Consider the following 24,673-nt stretch of genomic DNA (forward strand, 5'->3'; position numbering starts at 1 on the left):
TAAAAATTTTGAGCTGAAATGAAGATTCCTTGATCTACAAGGAATGTATGCTGAGTGAGCTCTTATCTAAGGCAGTGGATGGAATAGCAATCAGGAACACATTCCCCTTATGGTTAGTGTCTCATGGCACCCTTTTTATAGAACACAGAGCATATGCAAGACTTTCTAGGTTCTCACAAGTACTGACAGTAACCTACTCTGCAAGTTTTACATGCATTTATTTAACCGTGTCATTTTCTGACTTAAGCTTTTAATAATTTCCCATTTGCCTACTCTTAATACCTCATCCCTTCCACCTTTTCCTCTCTCTTCTGACTTCAGCAATGCCAAACTGTTGTATTTATCTCACAATGCTGAATCTCTGTTTCCAGAGTCTTTATTTCCTCTACCTGGAAGAACTTGATAGATTCACTATTTGTTACATTTTTCATTTCTTCAAAATCGTCATCTGATGACCGTTCTATGCCTGCAAATGGTTATCCCAGACTAACTGGACAATTCTTCTGACAAATGTAATGACTGGTTTCATTAAGTGGTTCCCAGTAACATATAAAATAAAGCGTATTTTTGTGCATTTATTAATACATATGAATACCAGAATATCATTTGGGGGAGAAAAGTCAGTGACAGGGCAAAAAAATAATATAGCCACAGGAGGCACATTTTTATGAACTGGGATTTTAAATGGCTCGAACAATAAAAGTATTTACAAGCAGTCTTGTAAAATTATGTTGGCTTTAAAAAGAAAAGTGATTTTAAGTAAATAAAAATATTAAAATATGACACATCTGATAGCAGATTCAAGCTTTTACAGTATTTTCTTTTGAATGCTTTCTATATCATAATATAGAAAGAAAAATAGATTATTGTCAGACCAGGTGCTTTGTGAAAAATAACCTGATCCTTTAATATAAAATAAAAATCTTGTTTTAAAAATAACACTGATGAAATGAAATTCAAAAAAATTAATCCTAAATACTTTGCAAAGTTTTCACAAGTAAAAACTTTAATTAGTTCTTTTAAATCTTCTTTAAAGTAAAATAGCTATTACCTGACAAATAAAGTTTACATTAAATATAAAAAACTATCATGTTGGTAGAATTTGACAGAAAGTGAACTACTGGTAAATATTTGTACTCATGTTTAAATGTTTTCAAATACTGACATCTTGGACTCAGTAACGTTATTTCTAAAAAGGCCACTTTACCAACAGGATGAAGACAAAGATGCTTGTTTTTATAAAAGGGGAAACCTAAAACTATCTAAATGTCCCACAGAATACATCTCTACAGCTGACAGAAAAACCAGAGTAAACATTGAGTGGCAACATGTGTGTATCCATGTACACTCATGAATATGTAGAAAATGTTTTATACCACTATATGAGCAAAGCAGAAGCAAGACTAGGATGCCAATTACGTTGCAAAATACAGCAAACAAAAGAGTAGGAGGACATGTGTTTAAAACAGTTTCAAACAAGCACCTGTGGAAATTCATCTTCATCTGAGCTCTGAAAGTCATATTGCTTAATGTCACTCTTATTGATCACAGGCAATGTCTCAGGAGTGGGCTGCGGAGGGGCTATCACAGCCTCTGCCTTAGGCTTCTTTGGGTACTTCTTCTTTTGACGAACCACGTCAGAAGCCTCTTCTTTCAAAGACAAATGATGAGGGTGCTGTTTACGTGTCGGATTTTCCCCCAAAAGGAAGAAATGAAAATCATTTTAGAAGTCATGAAAAACTATGCTGCTCTTTGAAAAACATACACTTTTCTTTAGGAGTTAATCTGAATTATTATTTTAAGTATGAAAACTTTATTATGGTCATAAACTGAAACATGATTTAGATTTACTTTCTGTAATTTATAATGAAAAATAATTATGGTGTTTAAGTTTGTTTTTATAAATAGTTTTAGATTGTTATATTATCAAACCATTCAGTGTTTTAAAGTATTTAAATTTAATTCTTAGTTAAATCCACTGTGCTGGTGAACAAAATTCATTATTTTAAAAGTAACTGAATAGATCACAAACTTATTAATTTAGTTCTACACTTATGTCCAATTTTAAAACTGTCTACATGTGGTAATATTTTGAGAAAAATAAGCTTATGAGCTAAACAAACACTGCCATTTTTTACAACATATAATTATTGCCTTGACTGAACAATAATCAAATGGTCCTCAAGTACCCCAGGGTTCTGTGGAGTCCATCTGGCAAAGGGGCCTACTGAAGGGCTGGGCCCTCCTTCTTTCCACAAAGCAGAGACCTGTTTCTGTTTTATACACTGGCTGGTATTGCTTTTGATAAAGGGAGAACTGCCACTTTAAAAAAAAATGCTGGAAAGACTGTTCTGAGCAACAAAGAAAAAACAATATTAAAAGTGTAAAATTATTAAGGAAATTATATATTGAATCATATAGCCAAGATATTAAAATTACCTTAGAATGAGAAACAGTGCACACATCAGAAATGCTGTTTGAGGGACAGATCATACTTAGTGAAATATGAACTGCTTGATAGAGATGGATAATTGAGTATAAACTATTAGATCAAAAGAAAAACTCCAAATTCTCAGTAATTCTTCATGTTTTAAGGTCAGATGAATGAAAATTAAATATAGTAACTATGTGTGCAGGGTAAGACAATAATATATTACACTGTATCTCTAAAAATAATAGGCTATTTCTATTTACTTAGATAAGATCTAAAGATTGATCCACTGTAACTCTGTCAATAATTATGGGTTAAAATTTTATATTCAAATGCTTAGTAATCATACTCTTAGGAAAGGCTCTGACAAAGTGGATTAAAAAGTAGTTTTCAAAGTGACATTTGTTGCTGCTAACTTTTTTTTGGCTATCTTTGTGAGTGTGATTCAACGGGAATTTAATGTGGGCTAGATGCCTGTGATTAATAAGAACCTGCTGGTTGAACTGACATGAGTTGAATGAGGAGGAGTCATACTGCTCCACATTCTTCCTTGGTGTTTAAAAATGAACCCATAAAAAACAATGACATTTTTAAAAGATGAATTTTCCACAAACACCCCAAGTCACTTATAAAATCTTGCTGCAGAGTAGTCTCTACTTACTGTTCAGATGCTTCAGGTCAATGCTTATCTAAACTTATTATTAAAGGCTCTATGAATTTTTACATACCCAAGTTAAATAATACTTGAATACAGCAAATGAGCACTAAATAAAAACAATTCTTTAACCTAAAAATAAAATGTTCACCAAGGCTAGCTCTTTTAGTTGGAATAAGCCATATTCCAGAATGTAGAGGATTTTTTAAAGTCAACCAAGGTATGTAACTGGCAAATGCTGGTTCTGGCAATGACCCTGTTCTCTACAGAAGCAGACAGCACATGAAAACAATGAACTTTGGTAGACATGACCTCAAACTGTGATGTAAACACTAGCTATGACTGGTGTCACAGAGGTAGAGTACTGGAGGTGACTAACAGTCAGCTATATTTAAAGACCTCTCTTAGAGTGCTGACATGACAACAAGCCATGCCATTTACTTCCTTCCTTTACCACCATATTATGTGATTAATATTACCACCCATGATTCTCTCCAAAGAATTATTTACCTTAGTTTTACATTCTTGAACTTTGTGATGGTTTCCATTATGAAGAGTTGCTGGTGTGGCATATAACTCTTTTTCCGATCTATTAACTTTTACTTCATTAAGGATTTCACCCCCATAGTCTCCCAGATGATATCTTGAAAAGATAATATAAGTATAAGAAAATAAAGCAGAGTTTAATGATTAAGGAAAACATATTAAAAATTATGGCATTTAAAGTAACTGTTTTCTGTTTTTTGAGACAGGGATTCTCTGTGTAGCTTCGGAGCCTGGTCTGGAACTCACTCTGTAGACCAGGCTGGTCTCCAACTCACAGAGATCTGCCTGCTTCTGCTTTCCAAGTGCTGGGATTAAAGGCGTGCGCCACCATCGCCAGACCATTTTAGGTAATTGAATGAGCAAAATAGAACTATCAATTTGGGGGGATGGGAAGGAGTGAGACAGAGCCTCAAAGTGTCCAAGTGGCCTCAAACTTGCTTCAACTCCTGATCTTCCAGTATCAAACTCAACTGCTCAGATTTCAGGTATGGACCATCAAGCCTAGCTTTAAGGTATCTGATTATTGTTAAGAGAAAAGTTACAGAAACAACAAAGTTTATATTTAAAATTCAGTTAAAAACACAACAAGAAACTTTAAAAAAGTTTAAGGCATATGATAAATGAATTTCTCACATAAAGTACTTTTAATCAGGCACTGGGAATATTCCTTAGAATGTTTACTTCAGCAGTAACACAAACTCCCTAAAAGGTAATGGAACTTCAGTCTATTTAATTATGCAGGAAAATATTTTGTAGATACTAATTCTGAAGAATAGAAACAGGAAATTTTGCCTTACAACCATTCATTTCCTTTAAACAGTGTTGAAGAAAAACTAATATAAAGAAAAGGGCAAAATAATCCCTTGGTTTTGTTAGAAAAAAAAAAAGTACAATGATTCTGACAATATCTAAAAAGATTAATGCGCACGCCTTTAATCCCAGCACTTGGGAGGCAGAGGTAGGCGGATCTCTGTGAGTTCGAGACCAGCCTGGTCTACAAGAGCTAGTGCCAGGACAGGCTCCAAAACCACAGAGAAACCCTGTCTCGAAAAACCAAAAAAAAAAAAAAAGATTAATTCTCTATACCAAAATTCTCCCAAATAAACCACAGCACGTTTATTTTAAAAACAACTAGTTACTACAAATGTAAAGCTAAAAATGAAATTCCACTATACAGTCACTCTCTATGGACATAAAGCCTGGCTAGCATGGCTCTAGTATGAACAGTGGCAATGTTACCTTTTCTCCACGACTTCCAGAGTTAAGTGCAATAATTCCCTTTTGGTTTTCTCTCTTCTCTTAATCATTTCCAAAATTGTTATGGCTCTGCTGAACTCCCGCCTCAGCTTCAGCATCTTTTCATAAGAGGCTTCATCATTCTTACGGTTCTTTGGAAATAATAACAATTTTAGAGAATAATGAAATTATCCATGTTTCCAGTTTCATTTAACAAGCTCTTACTAAATCTGAGTAAGTTTTAAATTATTAAAACAAACAAACAAACAAACAAACAAATTCCCAAATAGCAACTCCACAAGAACTCATCTGTTTAACTTTGAAAATTTATGTATGTTGACAACTAATGGCACAAAAAGAATAATTCCAATATAGAAAAAATCCAACTGACACAAAATGTAGTATATAAAAATTATGAAATCCTTTTACTGCAGTAACATGCTACACAATGATAAAAATAGTTCTACCAAGATCAAGGTACCTAAAAAATAGACTAAGTGAGTGTCTATCCATCAAATCTGTAGGTGGGAGCTAAAAGGTTCACAGCAATACAAAATACTCGAGAAAAATGACAAAGCTTCACTTCTAGCAACTCAGAAAACTAAAAACAGCACCTCAAGAAATGGCATTCTCATGCTCTGATAGATACGTCATTGAAGGGGATGAAAGAGATCTAGCAAAAACCTTAGACTTCAAAACATTGGTAACTTTTAAGCATAAAACATAACTTTAATAAAAGATGGTTTCATTGTAATAAGCAGCAGTCATCAGAATATAAAATCACCAGTGACGTGTGCTCTCAGTCCATGTCCCCACAGTGTCTGACTTACACAGAGCCACATTTAAATACAGACCCTTACTACTTCTCTGCTAGGCAGACCTACACTTATGCAATCTTCTCACTCTTGAGTTAACAACTAAATATAATATTAGAAAGAATCTGAAGAATATCAAAGGTTTACAAGAGATTATGAATGAAAATATTAAGTCCTGAGTTTTATTTTTCTTCTTTTGCATAGTTCCTTGGACTTGGAAAATAATCCTCTACTGTAAATAGCATAAATCATATTCCTTTATGTTAATGCATATGGAGTATTTTTAAATGCTAACAGATTATCTTATTTTATCAAAAGAAAATTGACCTTATCTCCCTCCCCCACATCAGTACTCAGTGACAAAAGGTAGCATGTAGAGCATAGTTGTAAGCAATTTTGGAGGGTAAACGGGAAATAATTTTTAACTGAAAAAAATGAACACAATTAACAGCAAACATTAAAATGTCTACTATTCTGCTAATATTTTGTGTGCTTCCCAGATGTGCACAAGAGATACAAAGAATCAAAAAGTGAACATTCATGATGCCATACCCACCTAAATTACCCTTCTTAGCCTTTTCTTTGCTCTGTCTGTTCTACTTTTCAAAACATTATTTATTTTAAAATGATTTCAAACATACAAAGTTACAAAAACAGCACAAATATTTTCCATGGATATTTAACCAGATCTCCCAAAGGTTTAAAGTTTAACTACTTTTTTTTTTTTTAAATCTCTAGTTAGGTGTATAAATATACATAATATTTGCAGTATTTTCCAAATTTGAGATGAACAAATGTCCCTTAATATTCTAATCTGCTTTTCCAAAAACAATGTTTTTATATAATCACAGCAGAGCAACCAAAATCTGGAAACTAAGATCAATAGAAAATTAGTGAGATGGTAATTTTCAAAATTAACTTTTTTTAAGTTTGACTCCAAGGTTAAAGACAGTTTTTAGTTCCTATGCTTCTAATACTCTGTATTTGGACAAGTTCCTTTTTCTGTGATCATCATGACCCTATTTTTTAAATGGAGAATATTTATTTTTATAGTGTATTCTTCAATTTAAGTTTCACTGATGTTTCCTATGATTACATTCAGGTTGTATGTTTTTTGCATAATTAACACAGGAATGATACTGACTCTGTCTCACACCCTATCAAGAGTTAGATAACACAATTTGTCCTCTTACTGCTGATTACTCAATTAGGATGGTGCCTGTCAGGTTTACCTGCTAAAATATTATTTTCTCTTTTAAACTAACCTAGTATGCTGTATAATTACATAAGCATTGTTTGTCATTAAATTTTTTCTCACGAGTTTAATGTTCAATGGTTCTTTCACCTGGAGTAATTATTAGTATTATGGCTGCCAAATGGTGAAGTTTAAACTATTTCTGTTGATTTTTTAAAGTTATGTATGACATCTAAAAAAAGATGTAATAAATGGATAAAGAAAAAGCACATATACATAGTGAAACTTTTTTTCAGCTATAAAAATGAAATTAAGTTTAAAAGAAAATGAAAAAAATTGGAGATCATTATGTTAAATAAAATAAGCCAGGACTCAGAAAGACAAATACATTTCCTCCAATGTGTAGAATCTAGATTTAAATTTGTGTGTACACAGATGTGTACATGTGTAGTCATGACAACAAAAAGAGGATGAGTAGATCTTGAAGGGAGGCATTAATATATGTGACAAAGAACATAAGGGAAGACTGTGGTTGTTTGAAAGAAAATGGCCCCCAAAAGGCATGGCACTATTAGGAAGTGTGGCCTTGTTGGAGGAAGTGTGTCAACGTAGGGGCAGACTTTGAGGTCTCTTGTTCAAGCTTCCAGTATGACTGTCAGTGACTTCCTGTTGTTTTCAAGATGTTGGACTTTCAACTCCTCCAGCACTACAGCTGCTTGCATGCCACCATGCTCCCTGCCATGTTGATATTGAACTAAACTTCTGAAACTTTAAGCAAGCCCTCTCAATTAAATGTTTTCCTTATAAGAGTTGCCGTGGTCATGGTGTCTCTTCACAGCAATAGAAACCCTAAGACAAAGATTATCTGCAGGTGTTAAGAAGAGGATCAGCAGGTGGAGAACAGTGTTAGGAATGGGGGAAGACAGCACAAAGACAAATATGAAACTCATCACTTTGAGTACTGACTTAAAAACATTTACATGTACCCAGTCTCCACCTTAACCTCCCACTTATCTAAGTATGGGCTCACGGGCTATTCTATGAGTTATGATTCATTACTCTCATTATTTTGATGCTTAAACTTTCCCAGATCTCTTCAGGTCGACTCCTATGTCCTACTATGACTCCAAGGTTATTTTCTTGCACAGCAGTATTTTTCTCCCAGGCTTGTCTTTATGCTTCATCAATATTAAAAACAAGTTCACACTGACACTGTTTCTGTTCTCTTCAAATGGCCTTACTCTCTAGTTTATAATTCTTTACCTCTTCTTATAACTGTCTTAGCACCAACTCGTGCTTCTTTTGAAAAATCTTTTCATTTATGTTTTATTTTATCTTAATGATATGTGTGTGCACCTATGTATATATAAGTGCAGGTGACCACAGAAGCCCCAGTGTTGAGTCATCCTGGGAATGAAGTTACATAAGTTGTAAACTGCAAGTCAAACTTAGGTCTTCTCTAAGAGCAGCCAGTGCTTTTAACTGCTCCATCTCTCCAGCTCCTCAGGATTAACTCTTTTCTTCTTATGCAGCTAAAAAATTATACTTCTGTACCTACCATCAAATCCCTAGGGAAATGATTTTTAAACTGCTGTCATTTGAAATCAACTGCAGTTTTGTAATAAAAGATGATTCACAGATGACTGATGTGCACAGGTAGAACTGGGAACCTGGGAGTTTCCTTTCCCACCCAATTATTTTTTCTGAGTAAGAGGTAGACAGATGGCACAGGCAATAAATAAGACTGTATCTATGTAGTTAACATATTAAATACACATGTTGGTTAGGACTTTCTAACCAATATATTCAGATAAGATCATCTGATGTAAAAACGTCCTAAAGCACTTATTAATGTCCAAGTTAGTTAATGTCCAATTTTAGTTCAGTGACTTATGGCTAAATTCTAGACTGCCATGCAAGCACTGTTGTGCAAACAGTAGTCCTTTTGACCTCTGAACAAGGTATAAAAGTGTTTTCTAGTTTATTTAATGAAGCAAAGAAAGGGAGCAAGGCCTCATGACCAACAGTATTATCCCTGCATGCCCCACCCTGCCCACCTCTTCTGTACCTAGTGTGCATGATCTATGGAGCACTTCCCATCTTTCTAATTTTGAAACACAATAAACGTTTGTTTATAGCGAGGCAGGGATAATCCATCTAGTCTACAATTGAAGAGAAGAATGAAAAGCAATGAGTACTGAAAAGGAAAATGTAGTACCCTGCAGAGGAAAATGAAAGGTAAGAAGCAAAGTCAGGAAAAATTGGTTTGGTGATTGTGGGGTGGTGACATGCCAAATTTAAGAAACAATTACTAGTAATTTTTACAATACACAGCTGAAAAAGAACAAAGTATACTTTTACATCCAGAATGTCACTTATATGCAAATAAATCATCAATTTCAAAGCTTTCACACCTTTTCACTAGAAGAAGCACAATCCCACTTTCCCTCAAGAAACGATCATTAACAGTCATGTTCACCGTGTAACCCAACCAACAACACTGCTTTCAAAAGACAACTTCAGATTGCCCATGCTGACAAGCCTTTCTTCACAGCCAGTCCACATGCAAACAGTTACTGTGGTCACAAATTTAACTCATCTCAATCTTTTCTAATTAAGATGTTACAACCCTCCCAGCACTCGGGAGGCAGAGGCAGGCGGATCTCTGTGAGTTCGAGACCAGCCTGGTCTACAAGACCTAGTTCCAGGACAGGCTCCAAAGCTACAGAGAAACCCTGTCTCGAAAAACCAAAAAAAAAAAAAAAAAAAACCAAAAAAAAAAAAAAAAAAGATGTTACAACCCCCAAATCCTTAGCTCTTCTCTGCTAAAACTGGGGGCACTAAACTATGAAATAGGTCTGTGCTAGTGACAGCCATATATTATTGGGAAATCCATTCTCTTATGTTTAGGAAAACCACATTCATAAAAAAGACTCATACAAAAATTCTAATTATTAACCAGTAGGAGAGTTTTTCCTAAAATAATACAAATCCTGGCATCTGCTGTACTTCACAGCTGCTATATTAACAGCTGACAAAGATAAGCTTTCAATGTTAACAGAAACAAGAATCCACAGAAAATGCTTTGTTCCAAATTATAATTCTTCAGTTTTTATCTTAAGTGTTCCTGTTTTCTCGTGAAGTTAACAGACTAAGATGCCATATGTTGTATTTACTGTTCCTTCCTTATAACAAATGCAAGCCAGCGAGCAATCCTCTCAAACAATACTTCCATTTTTATTTTTAATATATCACTCCACAGCCCAAAATTTTAGTTCTCTTAAATTCTGACTCACACTTCTGGAATTCAGATGTAGACATGTCTGTTAATTTCTAATCTGACACAACTGAAAATTAAGAAAGTGAGGAAAAGATGCCATTGCTACTTTTGGTAATTTTCAGAACAGGTTTGAAAGAAGTTTTCCTGACTTCCTAAAAGATCATAAAACTTAAAGGCAACAAGACCATTTTCAATTGTATGAACAAGAATGCCATTTCAAAACTCCCCAGTAACCAAGGAAAAGTAGTGTTCAGATTCTTAGCTTCTCCAATAGAAGTGATTCATAAGTGAACTCAAAACCTGCAAGTGTATAGGCACACACAGCTTTTGCTATAGTTACAACTGGAAGTCTAAGCTAGTTATTAACAGATTGCTAAGGCAGGCTTTCGGGTCATCAGTGTCACGGTTTTCTAGTGAACACAATCAAACTGCAGTCAATGAAATACAATGTGGATATTACCTTCCGAGTCTGCATTTTCTCCGTTCTCCTCCGAAATGCAACGTAAGGATCATTGTTGGTAGAGCCATCTCTTTTCTCTTGCTTAATCTGGGGGATGAGGGATGGCCCCCTGCAGTTTTTCCGCTTTCTTACCCAGTAGTCATATACAGCTTTAATAAGGTAATCGTCTTCATTTAGCAGCAGTTTTGCTTCTTGAAGTGTTACAAGCTAAACAGAAAGCACAAGATGTCATCAAGGGCAATGCTGAGAAAGAAATCAGTTTAAGCTACAGCAACTGAAGAAAATGTGATCCACTTAAATAATTACAATTAGATATTGAAGTTGCTGGTGAAGATGTAATTCTATTCAACCTAACAAAATACACCTAAGTTGGGATGCTATTTTTTTAAAAAAAAAAATCAGTATTTTGCCCAGGGAGGTAGTGGTTCTACTATTTAAAATATTTGATATGGGGCTCAGGACATGGGGTTCAGTAAGGAACTACAACTAAAAAGACAGAGGGTCACTGAAGAAGAAAGCAGGTGTAAACCTTCAGACTATACACACTCACACACACACATACATACAAACACATACATACACACACATGCAAATATTTAACAAAGTTGGACAAGTGATACTTGGAAGGACTACCATTGATATATCTTGTATAAATGCTGGAATAGAAGATACCTAGAAGTCTTCCAATTTTCTGATATAAGAAGATTCTACAACATTTGAAGTTGCCTAGTTTCAAGTTTATTAGCATCTATCTGTTTGGTTTTCAGTAGAAACTAGAAGATATGAATTTCTTTTTATCTACCTTCAAAATATACTGTAATGACTATTTTGAAACTGATAAATAAAAGGACAGATTTCAAAATTATGCAAATTTTGAATCCTTTGTATGAATTACATATAAAAATAACTCCACTAGTAGAGCTGGCTAAACGCTAGAAAATTCTTGTTATCATCACTTCCGGTTCAAGATAAAAATTTGCTTAACCGTATATAGTACTTTGGTCCTTGAGAAGACTAGATCAGTCACTCACTTTTTAGCAGAATGTAATGGGGGTGTCACTTACTTAAACGAACTATAAATTAGAAAAACATGCCATTTTAAGGCTGGGAAGCCTTGCTGAAGTGATACCACCCAAGTCACTTTAGAGAAGAGTCATTTTTCACAAGTTGAGATAGAACCTAAGACATGTTCCCTAGAAATCAAAAATAAGCAGGGAATTTTCTCACTAATATTACACATTGATCTGTATGCTATATATAGTCATTCAAAAAGATATGACTCAAAAACATTTCTCATATGAGTCCCTGTGCTGACACAGCTTGACAGAATAAATGCACTGATCACTGCTTTCCCTAAATCTATGCAGTGACTCTGAGTTGAGTAACTGGTCCATTATAATTCGGCTGCCCTACCATATACATGCATATATACACACACACAAGCACACACAAAACTCTTCCTATTGCTACAGCTCAAAGTCTAAACTAATTATGATAAGGTTGCTAGGACATGTGAAACAAATACTGTAAACACGTGGTCAAAAGATCAACTGAGGAGTAAGCTTTCAGCAGCTCTTCGATGTCACCGTGCTCAAATGACTAATGATAGTAAACACTACCAAGCTCCACTCAGTCAAACCATTAAAACCTTGCTGCATCTGGTACCTTGGGCAACTGAGGAGAGGGAACCTGAAATGACCCTATCCTATACTGATGAATATCTTACATATCACCTTAGAACCTTCATCTGGCGATGGATCGAGATAGAGACAGAGACTCAATTTGGAGCAACGGTCTGAGCTCTTAAGGTCCAAATGAGGAGCAGAAGGAGGGAGAACATGAGCAAGGAAGTCAGGACCACGAGGGGTGCACCCACCCACTGTGGAACTGATCTATTGGGAGCCCACCAAGGCCAGCTGGACTGGGACTGAATAAGCATGGGTTGAAACTGGACCCTCTGAACATGGCAGACAATGAAGGCTGATGAGAAGCCAAGGACAATGGCACTAGGTTTCGATCCTAATACATGAACTGGCTTTGTGGGAGCTTAGCCTGTTTGGACGCTCACCTTCCTGGACCTAGATAGAAGTGGGAGGACCTTGGTCTTCCCGCAGGGCAGGGAATTTGGACTGCTCTTCAGTATCGAGAGGGAGGGGGAATGGAGTGGGGGGGAGGAGAAGAGAAGTGGGGATAGGGGAAGGGGAGTGGGGGGAGGGGGCAATATGTGGGAGGAGGGGGAGGGAAATGGGAAACGGGGAGCAGGTGGAAATTTTAATTAAAAAAGAATAAAAATAAATAATAATAAAAAACCTTGCTGCATCACTTCAACGCTTCCCAGCCTTAAAACAACATAATCTTTTTGTAATTTAGAGATGATTGTAAGCAACTGACACCTGCATTGCATCCTGCTAAAAAGCTAAATGAATGGTCTGATCTTCTCAAAGAATAAAGCAGTATATATGATTAAGCAAATTTTTTACACATTTTATTTACAGGTACATCAGCATTATGCTGGCTGAATTCATAAAGGAGAAATAAACCCTTTAAAGCCTATGTCAGAGCTCTTATGGAAAGCATTTGTCACAAACACGATGGTATCTTGAACCAGGGAAGAGTTAAGAACAAGAAATTTCTTGTATTAAGTCAGCCTGAGTATTAGGTTTACTTTTATATATGCAGTTCATACAAGGAAGAGAATATACTAATAATAAACACATGTATTCCAGTCCATGTGACAACTGAGTATAAAAAAGGACTAGCATTTCTAAACATGATCTTTTCTTAAAGTTATTTTAAAAATTATGTTTATTTAACTTGCATGAGTCTATGTAAATGAAGGCCTGAGCATGCCATTGCTCCTGTGTGGAGGCAGAGGACAATTTGCAGGAGTAGGTTCTCAATTTCCACCTTGTTGAGGCAGGGCCTTGTTTCTGTTGCTGCACTGTGAACTCTAGGTTAGCAAGCATGTGAGCAAGCTTCTAAGTAAATTTCCTGTCTCTACCTACCATCCTATAGGTATCAGGATTACAGATTAAGGCCACTGCATTTGAGTTCTGAAAACTGAATGATCAGACTTATTGCTGCTTTTACTTGCTAGCAATTTCCCTGGCCCTCTAAACATGACCTTAGATAGCTTCAAATTGTTAAAAAAAGTTCTTGGAATGGTAATATAGAGTACTAAAGTCTACAAAAACAGGACTAGAACAAGAACTGAGCTTTCTCTTCGATTTCTTTGTACATCTATGTGTCTTTGGGAGAGTGTAGTAGATTGAATTTAGGACCTAAGGCAGGCTAAGTGAGTGCTATCTACTGACCTACACTATTGTCCAGAGCAGACTTCCTAAAGCTCATAACATCCTACTTCACACTGACAGCATCACAGCAGCATCATGGGCTGCTCTTGTCTTCTAGAAGCCAGGAAAAACAATGCTGTACTATGTTGTATGTGTTGCTGATACTATTTTGCAATCTTTGCTAATTAAATCAACAACTTAGTCTATTGCAGAATGAGGAGGAGAACAAGAGCTCCTTTCCAGTCAACAGACTAATAGAGATTCCTATCCCACACCACACTCCTGCATGTGCCAGAAGACTAAACCATCTCCATTTACTCCTCCTTTCTGGTGCTCTTTGCTCCAGCTTACAATGTCCTTTTGTTTTCTTTTTAAATATCCTATAGTACAATTAATAATTTAACATACAATTTATAGTTAAACACTTACATTTTTCCAATGTCAGCTATATTTTACAAAAATCTATAAAATCAAAACCCCATGCCATTTACTTATTGGTGCTTGTTGACGTGTGGTCTCAGCTCCTCACTGCTGCAGTTACAGGTAGGCACGAGTATGCTGGGCTTTTCCTACCACTTTGAGAGATTCTTTAAAAACCCCTATCACTTAGCATGCACTTTAGTCACTAAAAAGCAATGGGAGTGAGTAGGGGCTGGAAAAAGGTCTGCAGTAAATTTGCTCTGAGCTGCCTGGACACCTGGGTATCAACAGACAGGAGGAAACTAACTATACAAGCTCTGTGGTATCAAGGACCATTAAGTTTGCTGGCAGATAAAAACCCAAGGCCTTGCAGTGTCAATATATTTTGAATAAACAAATAAATTACAAAAGAAAATTGAAGTTTTTTATTTACAGAAGTAAATCGGGCAAAAAGGAAATATTACCAGCTCACCAATAGTTCAGATTGTAGAGAAGGGGAAAGATAAATTCTCTAGCTAAAGAAACTTACAAAATGGAAATAAAAGCAAGACAAATACAAAGCTGAAAGAGAATTTAGGAATTTTAGAATACATTATTGGTGAAATCAGATACAGACAGACAGAGTGCAGGAGCTCTTCCTCTGGGAGAGGTTACATTTCTTTTCTGTGAGGGTGACTCACTACAGACCATCTTTGTCTTACCTTTCTTTTTCCAAATCTGCTGGTATAACTATAATTATCTACATTAAATTTAAAGTGCTAAATGGTATTTTTTTACTTTATGTTCTTCAAGAATGAGCAATAAAGGTTGGTTTACATTGGATATAGTGAAGGATGACATAATTTTATGTAGGTAACACAATAAACATTTCTACTTATCAAATGACTCCGAATACACAACTATGGAAAGCCAATGCAAGGAAAAAATATCAGCATTCAATTAAGTAGAAATATACACTGTAACACACTAAGTAATATACATGTATTAAATTGAAGAAAAAGCAAGACTTTTATCAAGGGCCCAGAAAAGGTTTTCAAACTACAGCAATGAAGATTTGACATAATCACAGTCTCAAGGACAGGATTCCTGAGAAAGCACAGTAACATCAACCATGTATTACTTTTCAAAGGACTTGCGTTCAAATCAAAAAAGTCTTCTATTTCAATTCTAAGCCTATTAATGAAACAGCTAAATAACAGTATGTTCCTTGTTCACAGGGAACCAAAACTAATCCATTAAAATTCATATGATTGCCAGGTTTAGTGGCAAAACACCTGTAATCTCAATGGTTAGGAGGTAAAGGCATGAGGATTAGGAGCCTTAGGCTAGCTTGATCTACACGAGACCCTAAATAAAACAAACAAACAAAAAACCCAAATAGCCAAACAAATCACACTATTCCACTACCTGTATATTTGAGAAAATTACTAAAGAAAAATTTGTGTAATTCATTCTTTCATTCAAAGATTTCACTACAGCTTTCATATATTGAAAAAAAAAATTTCCTAGCCACATAGTGCTAAGACAACTGACCTCTGCAGCAATGTGAACAATGCTGGTTTCCCAGAAATACAAAGTTAAAACAAACCTGGGGGTAACAACACTTTGAGCTGTAATGGAAACTATAAACACTACATTTGAGGGCAGGAATGATGGCTCTGCAGTGAACAACACATGTTGGTCTGCTGTGGACCCTGGTTTGTTTCCCAATGCTGCATGGGCATAACAACCACCCCGAAACTCCAGTCCCAGCTGATACAACACCGTCTTATGTCTGCAGGCACCAGACACGCACATGGAGCACATATAAACAGGCAAGCAGCACTGTGTTCATAAAATTTTAAAAATCTAAAAAAAATTAAATTTAGAATTTCTTTCATCGATTTCATAACACACATGCACTAAAACTATCACTGCCTATAGTGCAACTACTAAAAATTATGTTTTGAAAGCCAAAGAGAGGATGAGACAACAAAATAGTCCAGTATCAAGATATTTTTCTTGAAAAAGAACGATTTGACTATTCAGGATGTTCTAGGAATCTTCCCAGGAATATGATACAGAAATGATAAAAGGTAGATAATAAAATCTACTTTAAGCCGGGTGGTGGTGGCGCACGCCTTTAATCCCAGCACTCGGGAGGCATAGGTAGGCGGATCTCTGTGAGTTCAAGGCCAGCCTGGTCTACAAGAGCTAGTTCCAGGACAGGCACCAAAGCTACAGAGAAACCCTGTCTCGAAAAACCAAAAACAAAAAAAAACAAAAAAAAACAAAACAAAACAAAAAACAATCTACTTAACCCCCAAACACCTGTTAATCTCAAAATACTTTATATTGGTATGGATTTTGGCTTACTGAAAAAAATTAAAATATTTTTCCATTCCTGTAAAATAATTTGTATATTGACATAAATGCAAAATTATGTCATTGTATATATATTTCTACTTCTCTTAAAAATATTTTGTACATTGTTTTAAGTATAAGATTATTTTTGTCATATTGTATGTATGCTTATACTTATGTTTAGGATATTTTGTATATTGACGCAAATTAGGGATTTTTTGAAAAAAAATATTTATTTATTTATTTATTTATTTATTTTGTATGTAGTGTTCTATCTGCATGTATGCCTGCAGGCCAGAAGAGGGCACCAGATTGCATTATAGATGGTTGTGAGCCACCATGTGGTTGCTGGGAATTGAACTCAGGACCTCTGGAAGAACTATCAGTGCTCTTAACCTCTGAGCCATCTCTCCAGCCCCAAATTAGGGATACTTATGTCACAGTGCACTACACATTTCTACCTCTGATTACGATATTTTTGTATACTGTCACAATTTTGAGGTCATTGTCCCTGTACATCTGCTTACAGATTGTTTATTTTTATAATGTGAAACTTTAGTTTTTAAAACTATATAGGTTATTAAGAATTACAGGTTAATAGTCACCCATATTTGTCATTGGCTAAACAGACTGAGCTCCCACAACACAGGAAGATGCCATAATTCTAGCTTCTCTTCTGTTTCTCATCTCCTATCTTCTGGCAGGAATCTAGCACCAGAAAAATAGAACTGATACAAATCCTGGAACTTCACTATGGATTTTAGCTGAGTAGAAGGAGCAGGATAGAAATCAGTGTGGCTACTTTTTCAGGCTGTGATGATGATGGACTTTAAGCAACTGTAAAATGTTTAGTAAAGATCATCAGACTGAGATTTAGATGACTGCGTATCAAACCACAGATTAGAAATGCAGACTTGGCCTTCTGGGCAAAGGGAACAGGGAAGATCTATAAATAGGCACAGAGCATTGGGAACCAGAGAGTTACACCTGGAGCCAGGTGGAAGACAGTCTTTATCATAAACCACCTAATAATTTTTCCTCCTTCTTACAAAAGGTTTTTAATAAAACCACGACTAGCATAATGAAAAGTCCAGATGAGACACCATAAAATGGAAGAGGTGGATAAGACAATATGACACTTCAAAACAAAAATCACTGGTTTTATTTAGGATACACTGGCTGTGGATGGCTATAAAGAAGTCAACCATCACGTACAATGCTGGCCAACTACATGAGAGACAATGCTCTTAAGAAAGAAAGAAATGGGTGTGAAAATGATGAATTTGAAAATTCTGCTATGTTAGAAATGTTATAGAGAAATATTGCCTGGAGCTTAGCAGGTAGAAATAGAACTTGAGGGCCAGCAAGAAGCTGATGGGAACTTAAGATAAAAGAGTAAGCTGAGGACTGGACAAAATGTGAATATTAACACATGACAGAAAAGGGCAAAGGAAAAGGAGAAAACCCAAATCATCAAATGTGGCTAATATCATCTGATATAACACAGGGACACTGAGGTGAGCACAGGTTGAAAGAGGCTCCTGGATGACAATCTGGAGACTACTTGGAACTTAAAGAATTCAGTGGTATGAGTAAAAGATTATGCTATGTAGAAGGAGGCACTAAGTATTTCAAATTATCCTCTTATTGGCTAGCTCTTACATACTGATCTAACCCATTTTTAATATTTTATGTAGCACCACGAGTTGGCTTACCAGGGAAGATCTTAACCTGCGCCTGTTTGGAGTGGGAGAATCATGGCGACTCACTGACTCGGCTTCTTTCTCCCAGCATTCTGTTCTGTTTACTCCACCCACCTAAGGGTTGGCCTATCAAATGGGACTAGGCAGTTTCTTTATTAATTAACCAATGAAAGCAACAGATTAATACAAGACCCACCTCCATCATTACTTGTGGATCTGAACTCAGAGCAACTGTGAGCACAAGCTGTGAACATTTTAAAACATGGTCTCATGTTTTCCAGGCTAGTCTTAAATCTGCCATGCTGTGAATCTTTGAATCCTAGTAATACTTCTGACTACCTCTGAAAAGCTGAGATTATACACACATGCCACTACACCTGGTTATATAGCAGTGTTAGGAATCAAATTCTAGGCCTTGAGCATGCTTGCTAAACACACTATACCAACTGAATTTTAGCTCCATAGAACATTGGGTGTTACTTTCAGTCAAAAAAGGGTAAGATTGGTGAACAGTACAGCCAAATAATTTTTCCAATGGAAAGGCTTTGAAAATGTTCTGAAGAGCTGGTACACTTTAGAGCAGTGGTTCTCAACTTTCCTAAGGCTGCAAACCTTCACAATACAGTTCCTCATGCTATGGTGACCTCCAAACATAAAATTATTTTTGTTGCTACTTCATAACTGTAATTTTGCTATTATAAATTATAATATAAATATGTGATATGCAGGATATCTGGTATGTGCCCCCCCAAAAAAAGGTCATTCATGACTCATAGGTTGAGAACCACTGCCTTAGAGATGTAAAGAATTTAAGCTGTAAGGGGAATCAACTTTTATAGGTAAACTAGTGAAAAAAATTAATAATCGATTGTATAGTTTATTTGCAATTTTTGTTATATCCCTAACTTCCTTATAATTAGCACATTAATATACCACACCATACCAAAAGTAATTTTAAAGACAGTTTATTTAAAAATCTAATTATGCAAAAATACATCTTTTATTATAGTAACCTTGCAAGACAAAAATAGCATAAAGAGTACAAAAATCCCCAATAATTTCATCATTCAAATACAACCATACCATTGTTGGCATTTTTTTTTTTTTTTTTTGTTTTTTGTTTTTTTCGAGACAGGGTTTCTCTGTGGTTTTGGAGCCTGTCCTGGAACTAGCTCTTGTAGACCAGGCTGGTCTCGAACTCACAGAGATCCGCCTGCCTCTGCCTCCCGAGTGCCATTGTTGGCATTTTGTTGTATCTTCTTTTTCTTACTGGACATATGCAAATATGCCTTACCTAAACCTCAGTTTGCTGAGTAAATTATATATCCTCTTTTCAAAACTTAGTATCATGCAATAAACAATATCCTCTGATATTAGTCAACTTTCAAACTCATTATTAAAATGCCCGCATTATATTCCATCATACAGGTAAATGTCTCTCTTTTAATTTTTGTGGTGCAAGGGAGATGATACCAGGTTTTCCACATGTTAAGTAAGAGCATCCCATCTGAGCAACATCCCCAGCAATCTATTTATTTTTCTGCAAATAATTCTAGACATTAGGTCATTAAGTCAAAAGGATAAGCACTTAAAGTCTCCTGACATGAGTAGTTTAATTCTTTCTAGAAAGACAGCTACTATTCTAAATTCCTTGTGAAATTTTGCTTACTAAAGAAATTCTCATTACTTTGTGAATGATTTTCTATAACTTAGCATTTTGAATAATATGCGAGTTATTAAATTTAAAACTCATTGAAAACAATGGAAACTTGTATACATTTGGGCAACTGAACAAGATTTAAGAAAACTACCTCAGAAATCCAATTGAAACAAAATTAGGTATGGAAATATCAAAAACATAGCAACTACGCAAAGGATCAAGGCACTCAAACACTATTCAATCCATATGGAAAAAGTCAGGATGTTATTCTCCATGCTCCTATTCAAGAAAATGATGAAATATTTAGTTCACACAGAAATTCTAGGATGTAAGAAAAAGAAAGAAATTCAACAAAGAGTAAAATGCAGCACATTCCAACAACACACTTGGATAAGGGGAAGCTAAAGTGTTAATTAGTTTAATTATAAAGAGACACTTTTACATGGTACAGTACCTGGTTAGAACTGGCTTTTTCAAGTCTGTCAATCATAATTTCAAATTGCAAAGGTTTAATTTCCATCTTTCTGTTAAGTCTATTTAATAATGTCTCATCTTCCGAATCCATATCATAATCTGGTTGCTCGTTGTCTAGGTTAAAAGCTAGGAAAAAAAAGAATAATTCTTTAAACTGAGTTGAAATCATGAAGCTGTACACACACAAATCAGTTTTAGAGACTGTAAAAGGGCAGGCATATGGCTTTACACATGATTTAAAGTTTGACAGAGTAAAACATCAACTGAGAAACTATTTTTAAAGTACCCTACACATAGGACAAAATATAAAATAGTAGTTATAAAAGAAATGCACATGCCAGTGTTGTACAGAAGAACTACAGGAGAACATTAAAAATCCGCAATTAAGCTTAGCATATAACATATAATGCAAATCACTGAAGATAAAATGTAAAATAAAAATGTTTTAATGGTGTTAGAATGGCAAACTAATTACAAGATAAATTAAGGCTAATTCCTTTTCTTATTATAAAGTTAATAAATTACTCCCTATATCTCCCTCTATTTAAAAAAAATCAAGATACACTAAAATATAAGAAGAAATTGCCGGAGGAAAATATATGGACAGTTTTAAATTCAAACACCATAGTAACTAATTTAAAATACTTGACTACATAAAATTTTAAATTTCTATATATAAAGTTTTATAACAATAAGTCAAGAGACAAAGAACTAAGGGTAAAGTAACATATAAAGAGCCACTTTCCTTATGATTTCTCAGAAATATAAGCAAAAAACTAATCTTAAAAAAACTGGCAAAGAATTTTTAGTGGAGAATATCAAAAGATTTTTAAACATGCAAATTAGGCAGACACAGATACAATATTTGTCACACATCAGCTAGATAAGATATAAAAGCTGACATTAAGCTAGTTGGAGGATAAGAGGAGCAAATTATAACTGGTATTTATCAATTAAAATACATATTCTCTGACTTAGTAATTTCAATAACTTAAATTTACATAGAAAAAATACATAAAGGATTTTTTTGTGACACTATGAGAAATAAAAAATTGTCAACGAAGTATTCTACAGAGGAAAAGAGAAATGACAGTGGATACATGCTCAGACTCTTAACCAAAGCCCAGGAGGGAATGAGCTGTGAGCAGTCACGATGAGGTGAGGCTGAAAGGACGTGTGCAGAAGGCCAAGGTGTAGAAAGGACATGGGTGGGCATATGCACATGTTTTTTTAATTTTATTTTATTTATTTATTATGTATACAATATTCTGTCTGTGTGTCTGCCTGCAGGCCAGAAGAGGGCATCAGATCTCATTTCAGATGGTTGTGAGCCACCATGTGGTTGCTGGGAATTGAACTCAGGACCTTTGGAAGAGCAGGCAATGCTCTTAACCACTGAGCCATCTCTCCAGCCCCTGCACATGTGTTTTACGTGCAGAGTATTTTGAGAAAAAAAAAAAGTTGCTGATAATTTGCTACTTCTGCTCAAGAGAGGCTATCAAGATAGGAGTTCAAGGATGGAAAAGGGAATACCAATTTTTTCTCTGATATGCATTGTTGGGCATTTTAAAATATCTGTGTCTTTACTGAAAAGGCTAAAGTGCACAAATAAGTATTGAAAATATGTGGTGAGAATTGAGAACAAAGCAGTAAGAAAAGTCAGTCACTAGCGTGCTGGTTACTTAATGCTGCCTGCACATGAAGGTGAACCCATACGTAACTATCCTCCACATCTGTACTATTTGTACAATTAAGCATGACATTCTTAGGGGTAATTCCCAATAGTGACAATAGAAATAGGGGTATATGCTTATTAACTTTAATAAAACCAGTCACTACAGATAAGATTTGAACTCTAATTCATTCTTTAAAATACTTTACCACTAAAAACAACAATAAAAATAAATGTTAGCCAATACTTATATACTTTTATACTAATTACTATGGGCTAGGCAATAGCTAATTAGTGTGCTTTAAATCGACTATCTCAGCTTCCCCATGTAGTAGATATTTGATGCCCCAATGAGTCTTAGATTCTGAAATTTTACAATGTTAGTATATTTAACTTGTACTATATCCTACACAATGAAAACTACAAAGTCAGGATTCTAGACTTTTATTGGTTAACTTAGGACATACTACTCTGTACTTATGATTGATTTAAAAATACACTTGAAATTTAAAAAAAAATGTAGTTTTTAGCCTTTATAATTATTTTAAATTTACATGATTTCTTTTATTCAAAAAGGAAGCCCAATTCATATCAAACTCAATGAGAGACATTATAGAACCTATAAAGAACCTATAAACTATACAGATTACTAAACACTAGTCTTTTTTCCATAAGAAAATGCTATTTGCAGTTGCACACAATGAACACCTTTGTAATGCAGATTAACAACAGTTAACCAGGTAGCTGATACAGTAGAAGCTAAAGAAAGACTTTCCTAACTGCTAAGCAGCATTAACCCAATATGCTACTTTCCAGTCATCAGAAATTCCCAAAAGTTCAAGGGCAAGGCTATATATAAAATTTGCATGACCACTTTGTACACACCTACCTAATCTTACTCACCTCTTGTTCCTCCACCTCCTATCTGCTCTATCTTCTTATTCTATGCTGACAAAAACCAGCACCCCCACTTGTGAGGCGGGGGGGAAAGGACAAGAAAAGCTGGGAAATAGTTTAGAAAAATTAATGGTGAGAATTGACAGGAGATCTGACAATGTGCTAAATCAGAATTAGGGCAAAGACTAGCTTAAACTAGCACTCTAATTATTCTAGCACTACCATTTTCCCTTTTATCTGAAAACTATACAAGCGTCATTAGAGACTTCAACTTTCTGCTGGTTCCAAACCAGGCACAGGTGTTTCAGCATTCTGTTTATCCCATGCACGGGTTCTTTATGTTATCAGATAAAAAGGCAGACTCTCTTGTAACAGCTATTATTTATATAGCTCTACTAGTACTTGGGAAAAATGAATACTAAAGGCTGTTGGCTAAAACAGTATTTGTTAAATATGGCATAAGACTCAAACTATAAGCAGAATATTTCCAATTTATTGAGAACTCAGTTTTTGAAACCCAGAAAATATCTTTTCTTGCTATATAACAAATGATATAAACAATGGGTTAGTGTTGCAGGTCAGTCAATTAAACAAAAAAAAGTAAACACTCCCTATATACAAGAAAAAGAGAGGTAGAGCTGGAAGAGCTAGAAATTTTCTTGTACCTTAGGGAACATTGAGGAAGTGGGGGCAGAAAGATTTTAAAAGCCAGAGGCACAGGGAGCTCACTGATTATGTGTCTTCTAGTTTTGTTAGAAGCTATACCCATAACCTCTCATCAACATGACTGACCAAACATGGGCTGACCAAGGACAACAATACATGTCAACGAGGATGGGGCGAAAAGTCCACAAGGTAACCCTACAAGCAACTAAGGAATGCTGGGCAACAGAGAAACCATTTTCTTCAGGGAGGAGCACATCACTTAGTTGTCCAGTGCCAAACAGTCAGCCCCAAAAACATATACACACAAGCAACACAATATGGACCAAACAGATTATATTTAGGAATACGTACGCATACACATATGCATATATGATTGTAATAATAAAAAAGAGGCCATGAATTTGAAGAAGAGTAGGGAGCGACTATGGGAGCGTTTAGAGCTTAGAGGAAAGGGGAAAAATGCTACAGTCATAACCTCAAAAAATAAAATTTAAATAAAAAGGCATCGACAAGGTTAATAGGGACATATATGTCCCTGCATGTAAATGTCTTGTGGTAAAAGTGTATCAGCAACAAAACAAAAAAAGAAACAAGAAGATTTAAAGATGTGCATAATCATGCTAAGAAGGAAAAATAAAGCGGGAAAGAAAGCAGAAAATTCCCTTCAGTGTCCACCAAGAAAATTTGGTTACTTCTGTAAGAAGAGCAACAGCTGCTGCATGGGAAAAAAATTTGTATAGTCTCTTGACAGAATATATAAATTCTCTTCAAGCTGACTAGTTATATCTTAAGGAATATATGCTTAGTTTAGCTAGGAGTACCTTTCAAAGTCAGTTAGCATTTGGCCATATTCATATCCAAGTATCTAATAAGCACAGTAGCCTAATGGAATGAAAACACATGTAACCAGGAAGATCATATTTTCAA

General features: G+C 35.3%; 1 protein-coding gene across 2 annotated transcripts in view; it reads right to left on the reverse strand.

Moving 5' to 3' along the window:
- The window catches only part of Epc2 (enhancer of polycomb homolog 2), an 88,670-nt gene that overhangs the window by 16,655 nt on the left and 47,342 nt on the right, over positions 1-24,673 (reverse strand). Inside the window, exons 3-7 of one of the 2 annotated variants that reach the window (XM_057755178.1) lie at positions 20,492-20,637; positions 10,619-10,825; positions 4,872-5,020; positions 3,597-3,729; positions 1,484-1,675 (exon numbers count right to left, since the gene is read on the reverse strand). In XM_057755178.1, the coding sequence (XP_057611161.1) occupies positions 1,484-1,675; positions 3,597-3,729; positions 4,872-5,020; positions 10,619-10,825; positions 20,492-20,637 (827 nt within the window). The remainder of the gene's footprint in view (positions 1-1,483; positions 1,676-3,596; positions 3,730-4,871; positions 5,021-10,618; positions 10,826-20,491; positions 20,638-24,673) is intronic. The other variant, XM_057755179.1, reaches the window with a different exon arrangement.

Source organism: Chionomys nivalis, chromosome 22 (genome assembly GCF_950005125.1).
Source record: "Chionomys nivalis chromosome 22, mChiNiv1.1, whole genome shotgun sequence".
NCBI lineage: Eukaryota > Metazoa > Chordata > Mammalia > Rodentia > Cricetidae > Chionomys > Chionomys nivalis.